At 44.6% G+C, this 21,698-nt stretch overlaps 1 protein-coding gene and 1 long non-coding RNA gene across 2 annotated transcripts in view; one reads left to right on the top strand and one right to left on the bottom strand.

Moving 5' to 3' along the window:
* The window catches only part of LIMD2 (LIM domain containing 2), a 50,529-nt gene extending 29,501 nt beyond the window's left edge, over positions 1–21,028 (top strand). Inside the window, exons 4-5 of the mRNA XM_033918621.1 lie at positions 1,867–2,006; positions 15,718–21,028. Of these exons, the coding sequence (XP_033774512.1) occupies positions 1,867–2,006; positions 15,718–15,877 (300 nt within the window). The 3' untranslated portion in view covers positions 15,878–21,028. The remainder of the gene's footprint in view (positions 1–1,866; positions 2,007–15,717) is intronic.
* LOC117347536 overlaps positions 1–21,698 on the bottom strand; it is a 72,307-nt gene that overhangs the window by 46,694 nt on the left and 3,915 nt on the right. The gene's annotated exons all lie outside the window — the stretch shown is intronic.

Genomic DNA, 21,698 nt, shown 5'->3' with positions numbered 1-21,698 from the left:
GCTGATCCTCCTGTAAAGAGCAGCCTGCGATGGTGGCTGGCTTTAGCGAATCTCGCAGGCCGCTCTCCAGCCTCAGTAGCACGTTCCCTCTGACGCACGGGATTGCGTCAGAGAGAACGTGCTACCGAGTTGGAGAGCAGCCTGCGAGGTTCGCTAAAGCCGGCCACCATTGCAGGCTGCTCTTTACAGGAGGATCAGCAGCGGCGGCGGTGAGTGAGGGCCGAGGTGTGTTCCCTACCGAGGACGCGGGCAGGGAGAGATCTTGCCTGGCTTCCAGGATGAGTGAGGGCGGGAGGAGGGGAGTGGCCAGAATGTTCCCTGCCGCTGGGTTGGCTGCCACAGATCACACACCACAGCGGCAGGCAACACGAAATCCTAAGTGCGCATGTGTGCTTAGTCTTTTATTATATAGGATTATAAATAATGAATTATTTATAAGCAATATAAGTAGTGTGCAATATAGCTCTTATTTGGGTATTTTGTTTATGTTTATTCAGTGGAGATATTCAGAAAGCTTGATTGGGAAGCCTTACTCAAACTTCTCCAGGAGGCACACCTAACTAGTTCAGAATTCACACAGTGAATATGCATGATATACATTTATATACAGCAAAGACCTATTATAAGCAAATCTATCTTATGCCAATTTATTGTGGTGATCTTGGAAATCTGGTTGATAAGGAAAGGATTGATAACCACTGCTCTAGATTCTTTGATGCTGGAGCTGACTGGGTCTGACTTTTATGAACTGAAATAGCTGTTATTTAAATGGGATACATTGTACATGACTATGGGGCTCATAATAAAAAAACTAAAACATCCAAAAATCCACCTAAGTCGGCACTGAGATGTCCAAGTATTGTTAATCAAAACCATTTTCCTGGATTTCTAGTAAGACATTTCATCTGTTCCATGGGTGTTTTGGAAGGCATGTTAGGGCATGTTTTGAACGGTCTTTGGGTGGGCTTAAGTTGGACATCTTGTGGTGATAATCAAACCTTTCCTAAAATGTCCTGAAAGGAACTTAGACATTCAGAGCTAGACCTGTTTTAGAAGCATCTAAGTGCCACAAAAGGTACCCAAACTGACAAGATGACCACTGGATACATTAAGGTATGACCTCCCTCCACTGCTCACTAACTCCCTCCCACCCACAAAAAATCTTAATGAAAGAGTACAGACCTGTCTCTAGAACAGCAGCACTTGGTATGAGAGCCTAGTAGAGCATCACACAGGTGTCTTAACTAACCTAGTGGATGGGCTAGTGAACCATAGAGCCACTCTAACCACTACATTTATGGTGGAAAGTGTGAGCCCACCAAAACCCTATTCTACTGCCATATAAATGCCACCTGCAGTGATTGGGGTAGTAGACAGGTGGGGAGTTTGAGGGCTCACCATAAATTTTAAGGGGTATAAGGCGAGATGTACTTCTGGTACTCTTTATCTGAAGTTTAAAGCAGTGCTCTCTAAGATGTCCCATTGCTCTTTTGGCATGTCTGTGTGGTCAGTCCATCACAATGATGGCCATTCCCATGTCCAAATGGTCTGCATTTGGCCATTTTCAACTTGGACATTCCTTTGGTCCTAAGGGTTGGACGTCCAACTGGCCTAGACATCCAAGTAAGCAATTAAAAATATATATATATATTTTTTATTTTTTTTGGACATCTAGCAATTCGACTTTTGAAAATGGATGTTTCTGTGCTTCTACCTTTGGACGTTTAGTGGGAAACGTCCAAGTCAGACTTAGACATTCTTTTCAAAAATGGCCTTCGATGTAATATGAACATTGCTTATGGATGTCATGATACCTCTCAGAACTGACCATTATGAAGCCTGTTGCTTTCTGTTCTTTTTATTCAGTCCTTCAGTCTGAGAGCTCCAGTGAAAGAGCTATGCGTTGCATGTGAAAAAACGGTCTACCCAATGGAACGACTCGTGGCCGATAAGCTCATCTTCCATAACAGCTGTTTCTGCTGTAAACATTGCAACATGAAACTCAGGTGAGGCATCAGTAACCTTCAGCTCATTAGCACAAATAAACCAGGAAAACTTGCTGCCTGCTAATCTCTCTACCCCATTCATGCTGGAAGAGACCCCAGGACAACACTAATGGTGGACACACATCTAAGGAATAGGTTCTCTCCTCCCAAATCCCTGATATTTTCCTTCTACATCCTCCTCACTCCTATGCCTTGTTGATCATGGGTTCTCTTTCCCTTTACCTCTTTGATCCTGTCTCCCTCCTCTCATTCAGGATTTTTCCCCTAATCCTTCTCTTCAGTCTTGAGACCCTACCTATCCCACACCCTACCACAATAGTGCATCATAAGAACATAAGAAGTTGCCTCCGCTGAGGCAGACCAGAGGTCCATCTCGCCCAGCGGTCCGCTCCCGCGGCGGCCCATCAGGCCCATTGCCTGAGCAATGGTCCCAGACTATCCCTATAACCTACCGCTACTCTTATCTGTACCCTTCAATTCCTTTATCCTCTAGGAACCTATCCAAACCTTCTTTGAAGCCTTGTAACGTGCTCCGGCCTATCACCGCCTCCGGAAGCGCGTTCCATGTGTCCACTACCCTCTGGGTGAGAAAGAACTTTCTGGCATTTGTTTTAAACCTGTCTCCTTTTAATTTTTCCGAGTGCCCCCTTGTACTTGTGGTTCCCCGTAATCTGAAAAATCTGTCCCTGTCTACTTTTTCTACACCCTTCAGGATCTTGAAGGTTTCTATCATGTCTCCTCTAAGTCTCCGCTTTTCCAGGGAGAACAGCCCCAGCTTTTTCAGTCTGTCAGTATATGAGAGGTTTTCCATACCTCTTATCAGTTTAGTTGCTCTTCTCTGGACTCCCTCAAGTACCGCCATGTCCTTTTTGAGGTACAGCGACCAATATTGGACACTACTCCAGATGCGGTCGCACCATTGCACGATACAGTGGCAGGATGACCTCCTTTGTCCTGGTCGTGATACCCTTCTTAATGATACCCAACATTTTGTTTGCTTTTCTTGAGGCTGTGGCGCACTGTGCCGACGCCTTTAAAGATGTGTCCACCATCACTCCCAGGTCTCTTTCAAGGTTACTTACCCCTAGCAGTGATCCTCCCATTTTGTAGCTGAACATCGGGTTCTTTTTCCCTACATGCATGACCTTGCATTTCCCTACATTAAAGTTCATTTGCCATTTTTTGGCCCATTCTTCTAGCATCCTTTCACCCTTTAATCCAAAGCCCACCCCTCCTGCTTCACCTCCATCACCACTCTACTATTCTAAATCCTCTCCTTTCTTCTCACTTTGCAGTGTCTTAGTTTCTCTTTTTTGTACTGATTTGGATATATTTATTTCATATAACGGTTTTAGTGAATATGTTTTGGAAATGTTAATTTCTTTGATGCTCTCAAGCTCTGCCAGTGACAGATCTGTGAAGTGTGTTGTGCCGGGAGTTGTATTAAGACCTGCACTAAAATATGATTGTTTGCTATCAGGCCGCTTCAGAAACTTTTCTGTCTCTTAAATTTGTTTTATTTTATTTTTAATTTTTTATCTTCTTTAATTATTTCTATTTCTTTGATTTTTGATCTTGGAAATGTATTATATGTTGTTATTACTTATTTTTAGTTTATCAGGTACTTTAGCTAGATTGTGAGCCTTCGGGACAGATAGGGTAGTTTTTCTCAAAAACCTAATTTCATTTTAGTTTGATACATTTTAAACCTCTTAGGTCAGTAAAATGCAGGAACAGTATATCAAATCTTAAATAAACATATGGGCCATTTGATCTTAGATCTCTAGTGATGGAGAAGGCCAGATTCAATTTTTGCATCCTAGAGCACTTCATAAAGTCTCAAGTCTGATTTTAACACTTCATTCCCCTGGTGAGCCTCCAATTTTACCTCCCCTCCATCTTTTAGAAATTCTCCAATTTTTTCTCCAGACTCCATAGTACTCCAGTCTCCACCTGGCTAGTTCTGTTTCTAGTGCTCCTTTTCAGGTAGGAGCAGTGAGAAACAGAATTGGCATGAAACCTGTGCTTTAGTGCATGCAAAAAGGAACTGTGGAAACGATGATTTCAATAACCAGTTTATTGTAAAAAGTTAAGTCTTCATAAGTAAAAGTGTTGCATATGCTTGACACATCAAGATAATACACAGTAAAAATTCTCTGTGGCATGGATCCGACACAGTCCGTATTTCGGTATTTAACAACAGTGGTCCGTACTGGTTGAGCCACAAGAGATAAAAATGATAAAATGTAGCCAAAATACTGTGTGCCAGACTCAGCGAGATCTGGAAAACTGCAACAATCTTGATGGCAGATAGAGACTTTGGCCAGTCAGAAAGTAAAAGAGGACTTCACTGAAGAAATGGAAACGGCCTGAGCTGATTCCTGCCATCAAGATTGTTGTAGTTTTCTGGGTTTCACAGAGTCTGTTACACAGTATTTTGGATGCATTTTTATCTCTTGTGGCTCAACCAGTACGGCCACGGTTGTTAAATACCGAAACACAGACTGTGTCGGGTCCATGCCACAGAGAATTTTTACTGTGTATTATCTGGATGTGTCGAGCATATGTATCACTTTTACTTGTGAAGACTTTAAACTTTTTACAATAAACTGGTTATTGAGATCTTCCATAGCAAAGCAGCAGATGAATCCAGACTAGTGGGTATAGCTCACATCGACCAGCAGGTGGAGATAGAGAACTGATTAACAGTTGGCCTTAAAGCCTGGTGTTCTTTCTGTTGATTCAGTTTTGCTCTATCTCCCAGCAGGGACTGAGCTAGCCCACTAGCTCTTGGATTCTAGCTGCTATCGGAGATTTTGGTGTTCGATTGGACTGCCTCTGTTGAGACTCAGTCTCTTCAGTAGGACAGGGGTGCCTGGCTGATTGGTGCCGGCTTTAGGAGTTACACCTGGGCCCTCCCAGGTCCCTGCTCCACCCTCCCCTCCGAGTGATTGAGGGGTTGATTGGTCCTGCAGGGGTCGTAGGTCTTCATTCCAGTAAAAAAAAAAAAAAAAAAAAAAAAAAAACCCAGTCGACTTCCTGTGTAGTGCTGAGCGTTTGCAATCTTTGCATTTTTTGCCTTCAGTACACTTACCAGCCGTGTCCTGGCGTCTAAGATCGTGGGAGCGAAGTGGTGAGTGTTTCCCTGCCTCGTTGCTTGGGTTTCGCGTGCCGGCGTGTAGGAGTGGTTGGGGGGCGGAGTCGGCAGTCGGCGGCGTTCGCCGCGTGTAAAAAAAAACAAACAAAAAAAAACGCCGTGCTGGAACGCAGGATGTCTAAGGAGGCAGGTCGCCGGTGTTCGCGCTGTGGGGCGCGCAGAACACGGTCAGGCCTGTGTTCGGCCGAGTGTGAGGCTCCACCGGCAGAAGATGCCTTTATGCAGGCTTGCGAGCTTGCTATTGCCCGGGTCGGTGAGGCAAGGGAGATGTCCCCGGAGCACGAGGGTGAGTCGGAGCTGCGGGGCGCTTCCGTGGCAGTGGGGAGTCCAGCGGCGGCGGGGGAGTCGGGAGCACCAGCGGCAGTCGCGGCCCCGCTCCCCGGTGCGGCTCAGGGCGAGTCAGCGGCGCTTCCGTTTGGTTCATTTTCTCCAGAATTTGTTATGCTGCTACACCGGGCATTTTTGTTGCAGGGTGCGCAGCCCGTCCCGCCGGGGCCGGGGGTCGATGTGTCCCTTCCAGTGCCCTCGACGTCAGCGGTGGTGCCTGGTGGGACAGGCAGGCCGGCTGAGGGCACGGTGGGCTCGCCGGGGCGGTCGCTGCTACCAAAGAAGCGCAGGATTGCGACCGCGGAAGCAGAGGAGATTCTGCCTAGATCCCCTTTTTCTCTTCCGGAATCCTTGGAGGAGGGGGAGGTCCTGGACTGGGATACAGGGGATCCCCCGGGTCAAGATGTGGATGACCCGTCCGCTCTACGTTTGTTTCATAGGTGGCAGCCGTAACTAAAAAGACTACCTTACCGGTGGAAGGGGGTGTGACATTGAAGGATGCGCAGGATAGGAAGATTGAATCTTCCTTAAAAATGTCCTTTGAAGTAGCGGCAGTTACCTTGCAGGCCGCAATCTGCAGCTCTTATGCGGCGCGAGCATGTCTGCAGTGGTCGCAGGTCATGTCAGATACGTTAATGGAGTCTGGGGGTTCTGTTCCCTCGGAGCTGGCAGATTTGGAGTCGGGCTTGGCTTATTTAGCCGACTCCTTGTATGATATTATTAGGGCATCTGCTAAGCAGATGTCTCTGTCAGTGGTATCTCGCAGATCCTTATGGCTACGGCATTGGGCGGCCGATGCAGCTTCTAAGCTTCGGCTGGTGAGACTCCCTTTTAAAGGGGGTTTATTGTTTGGAGAAGATTTAAATAAGCTGGTGAAGGATTTTGGGGATACCAAAACTCAACGTTTACCGGAGGATAGGGCTAGGCCCCCGGTGAGGCCCTCATCGTCTAGACCACGCTTCAGGGATGTTCGGAGATCCAGGGCGGGTAAGCCTTTCTTCAGATCAGCATCTGGTGCGTCCTCTGCTTCGAGACCAAGGTTTCAGCAGAGGGGGTCTTTTCGTACGACGAGACCCTCTTCGGGACAGTCAACACGTACCCCAGCCACTCGCACTCCACAATGACGGGGGCTTGGCTCCCTCCGCCTTGCCCTTAGGGGGCCGGCTTTCGGAGTTCCGGGCGGAGTGGGCCACGATCACGTCAGATCAGTGGGTGTTGGACATTATACAAGAAGGGTACAAGTTAGAGTTTGCCTCTCCCGTCGTAGATTCTTTCTTGGTGTCCCCGTGCAATGGGGCGGCCAAGGGAGACGCGGTCAGATTGACTCTTCAGGGGCTGCTCGAGCTAGGGGCAGTGATACCGGTGCCCCCGGAAGAGGTGGGCACCGGTATATATTCCCTTTACTTCATTATGCCAAAGAAGGGGGGGTCCTTCAGGCCGGTGCTGGATCTCAAAAGAGTCAACAGATTTCTCAGTGTTCGCCATTTCCGGATGGAGACAGTGCGCTCGGTTATTGCGGCTGTGCGACCGGGAGAGTTCCTCACGTCCCTCGACCTCAAGGAGGCATACCTCCACATTCCAATCAGGCCTCCGCATCAGCGGTATCTGCGGTTTGCGATTCTGGGCCAGCATTATCAGTTTCGGGCAATGCCCTTTGGCTTGGCAACGGCACCCCGCACCTTTTCCAAGGTCATGGTGGTGGTAGCCGCCTTCCTCCGCAGGGAAGGGATTCGGGTACACCCTTACCTAGACGACTGGTTAATCCGCGCCTCGTCCAGACAGGAGAGTGCGGCGGTTACTCAGCGAGTGATTTCTCTCCTACAGTCGTTGGGGTGGATTGTCAACTTTCCCAAAAGTTTTCTGTCCCCATCGCAGTCGTTGGTGCATCTGGGGGTGCAGTTCGACACGGCTCTGGGGAAGGTGTTTCTACCCCGAGACCGGGGGGAGAAATTACAGGCTCAAATTCGCCTACTTCTCGGGACGGCCAGACCGCGAGCGTGGGATTATGTACAGGTGCTGGGTTCCATGGTGGCGACTCTGGAGGTGGTCCCCTGGGCGCGGCACCACATGAGGCCCTTGCAACAGTCTCTGCTCTCCCGCTGGTCTCCAGCTTCTCTGAACTACAATGTGCGTCTCCCATGGAGTCGTCGAGCAGCTCACAGCATGCAGTGGTGGCTCCACGTGTTGCATCTGTGGAAGGGCATGCCGTTGGCCACGCCGGACTGGATAGTGGTCACCACGGATGCCAGTCTGCAGGGTTGGGGGGCCCAATGCCTGCAGGCGTCAGTGCAGGGGAGGTGGTCCGTCCAGGAGGCCCAGTGGCCCATCAATTTGTTGGAGTTAAAGGCGGTCAGGCTGGCGCTGCTAGCTTTTCAGTCACTACTTCAGGACAAGCCGACCAGAGTCTTTTCGGACAGTGTCACGGCGGTCGCCTATGTCAATCGCCAAGGGGGCACCCGGAGTCCGCAGTTAGCAGAAGAGGCAAGAGAGTTGTTTCGTTGGGCGGAGAGGCATGTGCCGCTTCTGTCGGCGGCTTACATTGCAGGTCGCGAAAACGTGCAAGCGGACTTTCTCAGCAGAAATCTTCTGGATCCGGGAGAGTGGGAGTTGTCTCCTCGAGCGTTCAGCCAGCTAGTCCGTCGGTGGGGCTTGCCGGAGATGGATCTCATGGCCTCGTCCCGCAATGCGAAGGTGCCTCGGTTCTTCAGCAGACGCAAGACAGAGGGTTCGGAAGGGGTAGACGCGTTAGCTCTCCCATGGCCTCCGAATTCCCTTCTGTATGTATTCCCGCCGTGGCCCATGATAGGGCGAGTGTTACAACGCATCTCTCGCTTCCGCGGCAGAGTCATCCTGGTGGCTCCGGATTGGCCACGTCGGCCGTGGTACGCAGATCTGATTCAGCTTGCGGTAGGCGAGCGGGTGACGTTCCAGGTAACGCCGGACTTACTGTCTCAGGGGCCCATATGGATAGAAGATCCGGCCCGCTTTGGTCTTACGGCCTGGCTATTGGTCGGTCGAGGCTAAAAAAGAAGGGCTATTCAGAGAGGGTGATCGCCACTCTGCTTAAAGCCAAGAAACTTTCGACGTCAGCCTCCTATGCGAGAGTCTGGAAGATTTTTGAGGCATGGTGCGGTCACCAGGGAGTGGCGCCCTTTAAGACTTCTCTGCCGGCTATTCTTGCTTTCCTGCAGGAAGGCGTGGAGAAAGGGTTAGCCTACAACTCTTTAAAGGTTCAGGTGGCGGCCATTGCCTGTTACAGGGGCCGGGTGGATCGCTCGGCTCTCGCGTCGCAGCCGGACGTGGTCCGTTTCCTCAAGGGGGTGAACCATATCCGCCCGCCGGTAAAGCGTATTTGTCCAGCGTGGGATCTGAAACTTGTCCTTGGGAAGTTGCAGGGGGCACCTTTTGAGCCCCTATCAGCGGCCACGTTGAAAGATGTCACACTGAAAACAGTTTTTTTGGTGGCAATGGCTTCAGCAAGGCGAGTCTCGGAGTTGCAAGCGCTTTCGTGCAGGGAACCCTTTTTGCGTTTCTCGGAGACTGGGGTGACGGTGCGTACGGTGCCGTCCTTCCTGCCTAAGGTTATTTCGTCCTTTCATGTGAACCAGAGTCTGTTTCTGCCATCCTTCAGGAAGGAGGATTGGGGGAAGCGTTTTTTGTCGGTACGGCTTCTGGATGTCCGCCGTATGCTTCTCCATTATTTGGAGGTGACGAATGCTTTTCGCCGGTCGGACCATCTCTTTGTCGCGTTCGCGGGTAAAAACAAAGGGATGGCGGCATCTAAAGCGTCCATTGCGCGTTGGGTCAAGGAAGCTATTGCTTCGGCTTATGTGTTATCAGGGAAGAAGGTACCGGAGCACCTGCAGGCTCATTCCACTCGGGCTTTAGCTACATCTTGGGCGGAGTCCGGGGGGATGTCATTAGAGGAGATTTGCCGGGCGGCCACTTGGTCGTCAGGGAATACTTTTTCAAAGCATTATCGGTTAGATGTAGCAGCCCGTTCAGAGGCGAGTTTTGGCGCGGCAGTGCTGGCAGAGGCGGCATTGGCGTCCCACCCAGTTTGAGTTTGCTTTGCTACATCCCACTAGTCTGGATTCATCTGCTGCTTTGCTATGGAAGGTAAAATTATGGTCATACCTGTTAATTTTCTTTCCTTTAGAAGCAGCAGATGAATCCAGAGCCCCTCCCCATGGGCACGGACTGTGTGTAGGGAATTTAGGGCGTTAGGTTAGCCGGGGCTATGGTTGGTAAGTGTATGATTTCATGACTGAAAAAAAAAAAAATAAAAAACGCAAGATGCGAAAATCGAGTAAATATCAATGGGATTCAAATGAGAAGGGCACGTTTGTTACTGGAATGGAGTTTGTGGCTGCTCATTCTCCTTCGGGATGCTTGGGCAAAGTGCATAACTGAATCAACAGAAAGAACACCAGGCTTTAAGGCCAACTGTTAATCAGTTCTCTATCTCCACCTGCTGGTCGATGTGAGCTATACCCACTAGTCTGGATTCATCTGCTGCTTCTAAAGGAAAGAAAATTAACAGGTATGACCATAATTTTACCATCATTTCCATAGTTCCTTTTTGCTTTTGGTCGTCTCCTTCCAACTGTAGAACCATTTGGTGACCTTCCCTTGTTTTGCTTTAGTGCGTACCTGCAGAGCCTGCAACATTTTTTGTCTGTCACTGCCTGAACTAGGAGAACTTTTATAATTCAGTTCTGGAGATGTCTGTGCCTTTTTTGGCTCTGGGCCAATGGCAAGGGCAGCAAAACACCTTTTTGTTTTGGAGAGAGGGTTCAAACAAACCTCCACTCCTATTTCCTAAACTCTCCAGTTGCTGATGTTGAATGGGGCAATTATTATGTTGGGCAAATGCCCCTTTCTGCTGTCTATGGCTAGTGGTGACAGGTTCTCCAGGCAATTGCTCTTAGTGTTCCTTCCCAAACATGGACCTTATTTCTGGCCATGTCATCCTGTCTTAGAAGAGTCCAAGAAGTTATTTATTTTATTTAAAGAGGAAGAAGATGGTATTTGATATGCTGCCTTTCTGTGGTTACAATCAAAGCAGTTTAGTGCAGGTACATATTTTTTACCTGAGGCAAAGGAGGGTTAAGAGACTTGGACAGAGTTACAAGGAGTTGCCATGGTTCTCAGGCTACCCCTCCACTCACTTTGTTTTCAGGCTTATCAGCTGTTTTTTTTCTTTTTTTTTAATGTAACTTATGTTTTACTAGTTATCTCATGCAAAGCCAACATTATTTCCCACAGCTTTTTACAACATTTGCAACCAAAACTTTATCCCCCTTCCTCCAAGCTCCCCCTCTCCCATAGAAACACAGAAAATGAATGCACCTATCCAGTTACTAAGTTGGTCAATCCCTTTGTCTCCTTTTAAAATCCTCTGTGCTTTCATACCCACTTCTTCTCCCTATTTCATACCAACTTCTCTTTATTGTCCAGCCATTGTAGGATCAGTCCTTTTGGCCAGGTGTCCAGAGTATATTCATGCCTTCAGGATGGCTAGTTGTGTCACAATGTTAAGGATGAGTTTTCCTCACACCCTTTGGGTATTCTCTTTTATATCATAGAAACATAGAAAGAAACATAGAAAGATGACGGCAGAAAAGGGCTATAGCCCATCAAGTCTGCCCACTCTACTGACCCACCCCGATAAGTCTAGATGCTAGTGATTCGTCCTACGTAGGGATCCCACGTACATGTCCCATTTACTTTTAAAGTCAAGCACGCCGGTGGCCTCGACCACCTGCACCGGAAGCTTATTCCAGTGATCTACCACCCTTTCCGTGAAAAAATACTTCCTGGTGTCACTACTAAATTTCCCTCCTCTGAGTTTAAGCGGATGCCCTCTTGTGGTCGAGGGTCCTTTGGGGAAGAGGATGACATCTTCCACCTCGACACGTCCTGTGATGTATTTAAATGTCTCAATCATGTCCCCTCTCTCCCTGCGTTCCTCTAGAGTGTAGAGCCGCAGTCTGCTCAATCTCTCTTTGTATGAGAGACCCTTGAACCCCAAGATCATCCTAGTGGCCATCCGCTGAACCGACTCGATTCTAATCACGTCTTTACGGTAATGTGGCCTCCAGAACTGCACACAGTATTCCAGATGAGGTCTCACCATGGTTTTGTACAGCGGCATTATGACTTCTGGTTTCCGACTGACGAAACTTCTATTAATACATCCCATCATTTGCCTTGCCTTGGATGTGGCCTTCTCTACCTGCTTGGCAGCCTTCATGTCTGCACTGATGATTACTCCCAAATCTCGTTCTGCTGAGGTTGTGGCTAATGTTTCTCCATTTAGGGTGTAAGTTCTGCATCCCCCTATTCCTTGGACTAGGTCATCGGCTTTCATTTTTTATATAATTACCAATGTGTCAATTAAATTTCATAGACTTCTGGTGATAGAGGACATAAATCTGCATCTTGAAGATACCAACAAGAAGGAGGTTTTTGACTTCTTTTCTTTTCTTCAATCATTGGGTTTTTCTTTACCATCTATTTCCCCTACCCATGAAAAAGGTCATACATTAGATCTTGTTGCTTTTTTAGATCATACTATTCAACAAACCTCTATTGATACTGTTCATTGGCAACAAGTCCCCTGGACTGACCATTTTCTTGGTGAATTTTCACTTCCCATTTATATGTCTCTTATTCCGATACAATCTTTGCAGAAAAAAAACTGTCACATTTAGGAAGAAAATCTGTCCTGAACATTGTTGGTCTTATTTTTGAAATTCTCTCCCTAGCTCTCCCAGGGAGCATACCATTGATGATAACTGGCATAACTGGAGCTCCATTACAGAATGTGCCTATCAGTCTTTGGCGCCAGTTATCACCAAAATATTCTCCTATGTCCGGAATGCACCGTGGTTTCTACCCATTCATAGATCCCTAAAACAAAATTGTAGGAGGCTAGAAAATAAATGGAAAAAATCTCTTTCAGAAATAGATAAAATAAATTGGAGATCTGCTGAAGAAGTTTGATCATGTGACACCTTACTACTGACAACTGCATTCGCTATCGATGGAGGCATGCGTAAAGTTTAAGTTCACCTGTTTCTGCTTTAAAGTACTATACGGTCTAGCCCCTAAATACATAACTGACCTTTTCTCCTTCTCAGCCAACAGACATAAGAGAAGCTCACATTTGAACTTCGTTTTCCCTCCAGTTAGAGGATGTAAACTCAAGACACCATCAACACCTTTTCTCACATCAGGCAGCATTATGGGGTAAAGATCTAGAACAATTGCTTATGCCTACTACTTATGGAGAATTCAGGAAACGCCTAAAAACATATCTGTTCCTGAAGTATCTAGGCAGCTGACCTGTACAACTCCTTCTCCTCAATAACTGATCCCTTGAGCTGTTAATCACTAGCTTCCACCCTGTTAAGTTCAATCAATTTGTACCATCTTTTAATCTTTGTAAACCACATAGAACTTCACGGTCTTTCGGTATATAAACTGTTATTATTATTTATTAGAAAATATAATTTTGAACTTAGGAAAGCGAGAAAAACCTATTATGGAGGCAAAATAGCTAAGTCTAATAATCAGAGTAGTATTCTTTTTTAAACTCTGGCATACTTTGACTAATTCTGACTTAAAGTCTGAGCAATCTTTATCTCCTTCTGCGGATGTCTTAGCTTGTTTTTTTCAAGACAAAATTTATCTCAATAGGCAATCTTTTCCTGCAGAAAATATTGGACATCTCTCCTCTCATTCAAATAATTCTACACTGGAGATACCAGTTGATCGTTACTGGTGTCTTTTGACCCAGTTTCTGAATACCAAGTATCCAAATTATGTGAAAAGTTGAGAAAGTGTAAATGTTTATCGGACCCTTTCCATCTTATCTTTTTTTCAATATTCCTTCTCAGGTTATAACTTGGTTGACCATTTTATTAAATTATTCACTGGAAAATGGATACTTTACGCAATATATGGGGCAAATAACTCTCCTTCCCCTTTTGAAAAAAAATCAGATCTAGACTCCTTTATACCTAAGATACCATTGTTGACAAAATTGTTAGAATCAGTTGTAGTGGGTCAACTTACCAATTATCTGGAGAAATTTTCATTACTTCAACCTTTTCAATATGGGTTTCGTTCTAATTTTAGTACCGAAACTTTATTGATCTCTCTTCTTTCTAAAATCCAACAACTACGACTTCAAAATAAATGTTCAATTTTGCTTCAGTTTGATTTGTCCGCAGTGTTTTATGTAGTACATCATGACATTTTGCTCCAATTACTTTCAGATATCGGTCTTAGGGTGTTCTTCTTTGGTTTTCTAAATTTTTATTGTCCCGATCTTATTGATGGTAATATTTCTAATTAATATTGATGGTAATATTTCTAATTCCTGGCAACCTCCTTGCGGAATTCCCCAGGGCTCTCCGTTTTCCCCAATTTTGTTCAATCTTTATATGACAACTTTGAATATTTATAAGCTGTCAGTGTGGGAAACGCTTTTTACTTATGCGGATGATATTTTTATACTGATTGAGATTGAGCCAAATATTACCAATTTAACTTTTAAAATAAATCACTGTATCTCTAAACTTCAAACGTGGTCCCGATTAAGCTAAATACAACTAAAACTAAACTTCTTTGGTTAGGCCCAAAATTGGATCATCTTTCTTCCACTGTACTTTTGGATTCTAGAGCCTCCCTACAAATTGAGTTCTCTTCTAAGATTTTGGGAATACTTTTTGATTCTTCTCGTTCTTTTAAGGATCAAATAAACTCTGGTTAAGAAATGTTTTTTCAGCTTACGAATGTTGAGGAAGGTCAGATCTCTTTTCCATCAACGTCATTTTTCTGTTTTGGTCCAATCTATTATATTATCCCGGTTAGATTATTGTAACGCCATTTATCTTGGCATCACTAAGAACTGCTTTCAAAGACTACAATTGATTCAGAATACCGCCGCGAAGTTGATCTGTGGAAAGAGCAAATTCAACCATGTGACTCCTTTGCTTTTCTCCCTCCATTGGCTCCCAGTTTATTTTAGAATTCAGTTTAAGTGTTTATGTATTATTTTAAAGATTTTACATGCTATATTTGTTCCTCTTCTTCCTCTGCTATGGAATGTTTATAGATTTTCATATGCGAGAGGCATTCATTGATTTAAACTTTCTCTTCCTTCTAGGAAAGGAATTCAAGGAGTTAAGAATTTTAGCAGCTCTCTGGCGTTTAAATTTCCCCAATTATGGAATGAACTTCCCCTAATTTTGAGGTGTCCCAGTTCCTTCCAACTCTTCTGTAAACTTCTAAAAACTTTTTATTCGCTAAACATTTTGAAAACTAACTCTCTTGTATTTCAGTTCACTTTATTTTTTTAATTTATTATTAACCGCATTGAGCTTCCTTTGGTTGAAGACCCGGTATATAAGGTTAAGTTTTAGTTTAGTTTAGTCTTCCTTCCTTCCTGGGGCTTGTGACAGCTGCTTTGTCAATACCCACAATGAATTTACATGTAAATTTGTCTCATGCATTTTGATTGTGGTTACTGGCTTTTTGCATTTTGTTTTATAGACACTCTTTGTAGGAGCAGGGTCTAGTGCTTATAATACAATCCAGATTTTTAGGAAATCTTGAAGGACTATGCAAAAGATAGATTTAATGTAGGTCTGTCTTCTGCATGTTCCTTCAGGATATCTTGAAATCCCAGCTGGATTGGTGTACTCAGTAACTGGAGATTGCTTGTCTTTGAGCACAAGCTCCTGTATGCCACAAAGATATAACAAGGACTGGATTTACTAGTCAGGAAAGAGTATAACCAATAAGCTTCATGTTGCTTACATGAATTGCTTTGCTAGCAGCATTTTCTAGCCTTGGGGCACTCTTAGCCAATCAAGATTTTAAGGATTTCCACCACAAATATACATGAGCTGGATTTGCATGCATTGGAGGCCCATTACATGCAAATATAGTTTGTGTATCAATTGTGATAATCATAAAAACCTGACTGGATAGGTGTGCCTCTGGGACAGAGCTGGGAAACACCCAGCCAGTCAGGATTTCAGGTTATCCACAAGGAGTGCAATGTCTCTTTAGTATACAAATCTATCTCATGCATATTCATTGTGGCTGGATGTGCTCCCAGGACTGGTTCAAGAACCCCTGATCTAGGCCATGTCATCCTGCTCTGTGCTGTTTGCTTTCTTGATTTTGGCTCTGGCCTTGTTTCCTTCCCAGTCTAGGAAGTTACGCTGCCCTCCATGGTGAATTCTACTGCAAGCCGCACTTCCAGCAGCTCTTCAAGAGTAAAGGGAACTATGATGAAGGCTTTGGGCGCAAGCAGCACAAGGAGCTCTGGGCACATAAGGAAGTGGAGAACGGTACCAAAACAGCCTGATCGAAGCACAAGAAAACAAAAGAGAGGTTGTGGATTTAGCCAAGGCTGAGTTGATATAAAGCTGTCCTCTGAGTGTTGAAGGGGACATTGGGAAGACAGGGGAATGCAGAGCTGCCAAGTTACCAAGTTCTAGGAGAGAGACTAGTCCCACTTTTGAATTCATATCCCAATGCAGTGTGGTATTTGTAGTCCATGATTCTATCCATTGCAATCAGTGCTGCAAGTCTCATAATGCATCTAGTTGGGACTTTCGGAAATCCAGGACTGGCCTAAAATCTCCCTCCTGACACTGAGTAATCTTAGTGGTGCACAGTGGGTCTCTAGTGCCTGTAGCCTAGAGTTTGCAATTGCATCCCCCTTCAGGCTGTAGCCCCCTCCCAACCCACCCAAGTATACCACTGGAAGCTCTGTCCCATAGGAATGCTGCAGCTACCCAGAGATGGTAGGAGGGAATGGCATGTTGTGGGGTGGGTGATGCTGTTGCCTGAGAGGAAGATTCTTAAAACTCACTGGTAAAATCCAGCAAGTCAATGTAGTGGCCATAGTGGTAACAATTTTTATTTTACAGACAATTCTCAGCATAATAGCATGCAAATTATATGCACGTTATTTGTGTGGAGAATCACTGGTAAAGAGTGGGAGGAACTATGCTTAGTCCAGAAGAGCAAAACGCTAAGCACAGCTCCTCCCTTCTGTCAAAGCTGCTCTCCCTTCCCTGATCAACTGATTGACTGGCAGGGAGAGCAGCAGAGGGAAATGTTGCCCCTCCTGCTGACACCTCCTCATCTGCTGCTGCCTGGCCCCCCACAAAATTGGTAGGAGGGATGCCCGCTCACTCCTGCCACTGCTATCACCCCCCCCCTTCCCCAATCAAACAAACTCCTGACACCCCCGGCAGGAGGGATTCCAACTCTCTCCACAATACCCTTGGCACAACGTTTGGCCGGAAGGATGCCTACTCCCTCTGACTGACAGGCCCGCTTCTTCAAAATAGCATGCCTTCTCCTTCCATCCTGGAATGCAAGGGAGGCGGGGGCTAAGGCCTAAGGGCCCTGCTATGGGAGCTCAAAATGGTTTACATAAATTTATTCAGGTACTCAAACATTTTTCCTTGTCTATCCCAGTGGGCTCACAATCTATCTAATGTACCTGGGGCAATGGGGGGATTTGGTGACATGGCCAGGGTCACAAGGAACAGTGTGGGTTTGAACCCACAACCTCAGGGTGTTGAGGCTGTAGCTTTAACCACTGTGCCACACTCCCCCGTGTACCCATTAGCTATGGTGTAAAAACCTTGTACTTAAAATACTTTTACCAACCAATATAAATGGATTTTATATACAAGGTGATAACAGCATCCAGTTGGCTAAATCTCTAATTTTAACAATACAGTATCAGTGTTTCTCTCTCTTTATTATGAATATGATAGACTCGTCTTGAAAGGCATCATACACAGTGAAAGTTAGAAAGCCATACATCTTTCTTCTACAAAGTAAAAAACCCAAAAATACATTATTGAGAATAGAACTTCAGGGGGTTTTCTAACACATGGTAAGGAAAAGGACCAAGTATACATTTTGTTTTATTTTGATAAACTGTGCTTGTTTTGTTTTCTATAGGTATATTCAGAGAATTTTGAAAATGTATTCTTTTGTACTGTATGGATTTTTTTAACAAGAAAGAATGTATGATCCAGAAACCTACTGCCTTTCTTTATAAGATGCATAGTTTTCAGTTTGGGTGAAATCCAGTCAGCCTGTTTAAACATCCTGAACTGTGATGATGCACAAGAGGAATGGGTAAACTTGGTCCTTAAGAGCCACAATCCAATCAGGATTTCCACAGTGAATATGCATAAGATATATTTGCATACAATGGAGAAAATCTTGAAAACCCAATTCATTTGCGGCCCTCATGGACTGAGGTTGCCCACTCCTAATTTAAGAGAACCTGAGATCCTGTGTCCCAAAGTTCCACCTCTACTTCTTTCCTGAATGTTCAGCATTAGATTACAAATCTCCCAATGCATCTGCATGCAGTTCAAAAACAAGGCCAGGCCAAAAATTGCCTTTTTTTTTTAACCCGATCACTTGGCAGCTCTGGGTAAAAACTTTCCAAATGGTTGTGGGATTTCCATCCCTATACAGTGCACATTCATATCCCTATCACTATGTGTAAAACACCAGAGTGGTTCCCTAAATTTTGCCTTTCCTGGTTTAAAATGAAAAAAAAACCCAACCTATGGAACGTGCACCCCTGATTTTGATCCATATGTAACATATGTGTATGGTCTGGGCAATATCCAGTATGTTAATGCTCAAGAAGTTCCATAATATTCCAGTGATCAGACTTTGTGACACAGGAAATTAGAGTGCATTATTCTGTTGTACTCTGGAGGGCACTTGAATACATATAAAGCATTAGCAGTTCACCGGATAAAAATATCGTTTGTGCGCCTTGCATAGGTTATAATCAAGATGATAAACAATTTCAAAATACTAAACTCGAGACTCACAATAATCTGTAATTTCAAATAAATGTCTCCAAGTACATTCCAATACATATTTTTACCCAGCTTTAAATCTTATCTTCAGAGCCTTGCATAGGTTAGGCATCAATAATAAATACAGGGTTGCAGATGAGTTTTGCACAAGTATAACGGATGTTTCTCAGAATACCTGTGGTACTGCATCAAATGGACTTAAAAGCGACTTGTCCTTTGGCCAATGAAGAGGAAATTAGTAGGGTGATCTTTGAATTGTGCAAGCAGAAACAACAGTGTAAAACAGGGGTGCCAAAGTCCCTCCCCGAGGGCTGCAATCCAGTCGGATTTTCAGGATTTCCCCAATGAATATGCATGAGATCTATTAGCATACAATGAAAGCAGTGCATGCATATAGATATCATGCATATTGTAGCGTGGCCGTCCCTTAGGGGACAGCAGGGATGAGAACATGCCACTGATACGGCCCCGGCGTGCTTCCCCAAGTAGGAGGAAGTCCCTGTATTGGTGGGCTTACCTAGCTTATAATAGTCAGAATGGTCCACAATAGGTAAGCTTTCAAAAATCAAATAGAATTTATTTGGCATTCAAGTTAGTATGAGAATGCAAAACAAAATGGGTCCTGAAGTACAACCAACAAAAAAAACAGCAAAAACAAAATTTATCTCACCAGCCTCGTCTGGTAAACCCCCTGTGTGCTCAGTTCATGTCCCAGGTAAGTCCAGCTAATTTTCCAGCAACCAGCAAAAGCATGAATCACAACATCATCATTATTCAGTTCTTCAATCAAAAGAAAAAAAAAAACATTTTATCTCAGGCATTGAGGATTTCCACTCCTCTCAATGCTCCAAGGAGCACAAGGTTGGTGGATTTACCAAATTGGCAGTTTGCCAAAACAAAATGCAATAACTCACAAATCCCTCCACAGAGATGATGGGCAAATCCTGCCCCAATTTTAAGGTCTCTAAAGCTCCAATGAAGACCAAACAAACTGTCCAGGTAACATTAGTCTTACTTCTGCTTAACTGTAGCAGAGCTCCTGCCTACAGCGGCAGCCATCTTGAAACAGAAGGAAAAAAAACCCAACTCACTGGCAGGTTTCTCCTTCCAAAAGTCCCAACCAGTTCACCAACATCCTAGTAGAACTCTCAGCCAAAAAACTTCCTCAGAAGCAAGCAGTTACCCCAGCAAACACAAACAAAACTCTTGTAGAAAGAGAAAAAAAACCCAAACCTCTTGGCAAAAAGCCAACAGTCAGTTCAACTCACTTCCATTTCTTCTGAAAGTGGTAGCTCAGGCAGGGCATTCCATTCCATGGCTTCAGGCAAATTGTCCTCTAGAAAATCCTCTCCTGCCTTGGGTGTCTGCATTTCTACGTCCTCTGGCTACTGGGACAGTGGAGGCTCCTTCAGCATAGGAGCTTCCCTGGGCTACCTACTTGACTGAGCTTCCCAGCTCTAAATGCTGCAGAGCCACGTCCAGCCCTGCGCGGGGGATGGTCTCTGTTCAGCTCTGACTGCCTCACAGCCTGTTTAGCTGGCAATTCCAAAATGGACACCCTTAAAGGGGCATAACCCTGTTTTCCCAGACTGTACTATGGGAAATGAAGTGCAAGCAGAATTCTAAGACTAAACCTGGCACAAGGCCGGAGCGGGAGTCGGGCTTGTGACAATATTAATTGGGGAAATCCTGAAAACCCGACAGGATTGTGCCCTCGAGGAGGGACTTTGACACCCCTGGTGTAAAAGAATACTTGCATTACAGGTGTTCTTGGAAGGCTACATTCCTATGAATGCAGCAGTGTAGAGTGGTGATAATAATCCACTACAATCAGTCCCCAACTAGAAGCACTTACAGTCTAAAATGGTTAGTGAAGTGGCCTGCCCAAAGTCACAAGGAGGAGCAGGATCTGAGCCCTGATTTCTAGTAGGCCAGTGATTCTCAACCCAATCCTTGGGACCAACAGAGCCAATCAGGTTTTTAAGATACCCACAATGAATATGCATGAGATAAATTTGCATACAATAGATGTAGAGTGCTTGCAAATCTATCTCAATCATATTGGGCAACCTGATTGGCTGGTTGTGTCTTAAGGACTGGTTTGAGAATCTGTGTACTGGGCAACTCCTGTGTTGAATAGGACCAACACACAAAAATTATCCATATACATGAGTTTTGATTGCACAAATTTATCCCTTCCTGGTTGTTCTCATAAACTTAGGTATATCAGCATGTCTAGATAATTATTCTGTTTTCTCTACAAAAAATATCATGGTCCACAAAGGATCCAGCTTCCTCCAGGGCCAGCTTGGCTACAATAGCTCAGTCCTTCTACTGTAGCAAAGAACAGGTGACCTTCCAGAATATTCTGATGCATTACATCTGCTCAGTAAAGGACAAGAGAAGCACAGAAAACATTGACATTTGGTGGCCTTATTCAGTGGTTTATTAGTCTGGCAGTTTGCTGTTTTATATGGTAGCTGTAGTCAGAAGTTGTGAGCAAATAAAACAGTGGCAAAATTGAATTGTACAGTATGTTTGGTTTCAAATATGCACACATTTAAATATATTGGGTATGCAGGTATGTTCAAAGATGTTTCTTTTTTTGGATGTAATACAGTTTGCTGAATAAATAATAGTGAATCTTTGGTGAATTTTTTTATTGACTTTTGAGCAATGTCACTCATTTCCCATAGATCCATCCAGACCTCAATCATTCAGTTTCCTACAATCTAGTTCAGGGCCAGAAGAGCAGAAATCCATTATCACTAGGGGTTGGCAATAATTAAAAATTTTATTGAAAATTAATTGTGGGATTAATTTATATGTTTTTGCTTTTCTGAAATTTACATTTCTCATAATCAAAACAAAAAAAAACACATAGAAATATATCAATATTAAAGTACAGGCTTAATTTAAATTCTTAAACCCACATCAAGGGAAGAGAAGAACCAAAAAGGAAACAAACAAGATATTTATCTTGACATTGTCTGGACCTTAGCTAATCTTATATCCACAACCCAGATTACTTCAACCTCCATTTTCCTCCAAAAGTTTCTCAAGTTGCAAAGACTCAAAATAGATACTGTATATTGTTTCCCCTGAAATGTAACAAAACACAGGGGAAATACAGGAACAAAGTGAGACCTTTAGCCACTACCTGTTTTTTAACACCCGTTCTAGTGCATAAGAACATAAAATAGCCTTACTGGGTCAGACCAATGGTCCATCAAGCCCTCACAGTGGCCAATCCAGGTCCATAGTACCAGGCAAAAACCCACAGCGTAGCAACATTCCATGCTACCAATCCAGGGCAAG

Source organism: Geotrypetes seraphini, chromosome 13 (assembly GCF_902459505.1).
Source record: "Geotrypetes seraphini chromosome 13, aGeoSer1.1, whole genome shotgun sequence".
NCBI lineage: Eukaryota > Metazoa > Chordata > Amphibia > Gymnophiona > Dermophiidae > Geotrypetes > Geotrypetes seraphini.
Note: the sequence above shows the minus strand (reverse complement) of the source record. Positions and strands in the feature narration are given on the sequence as shown.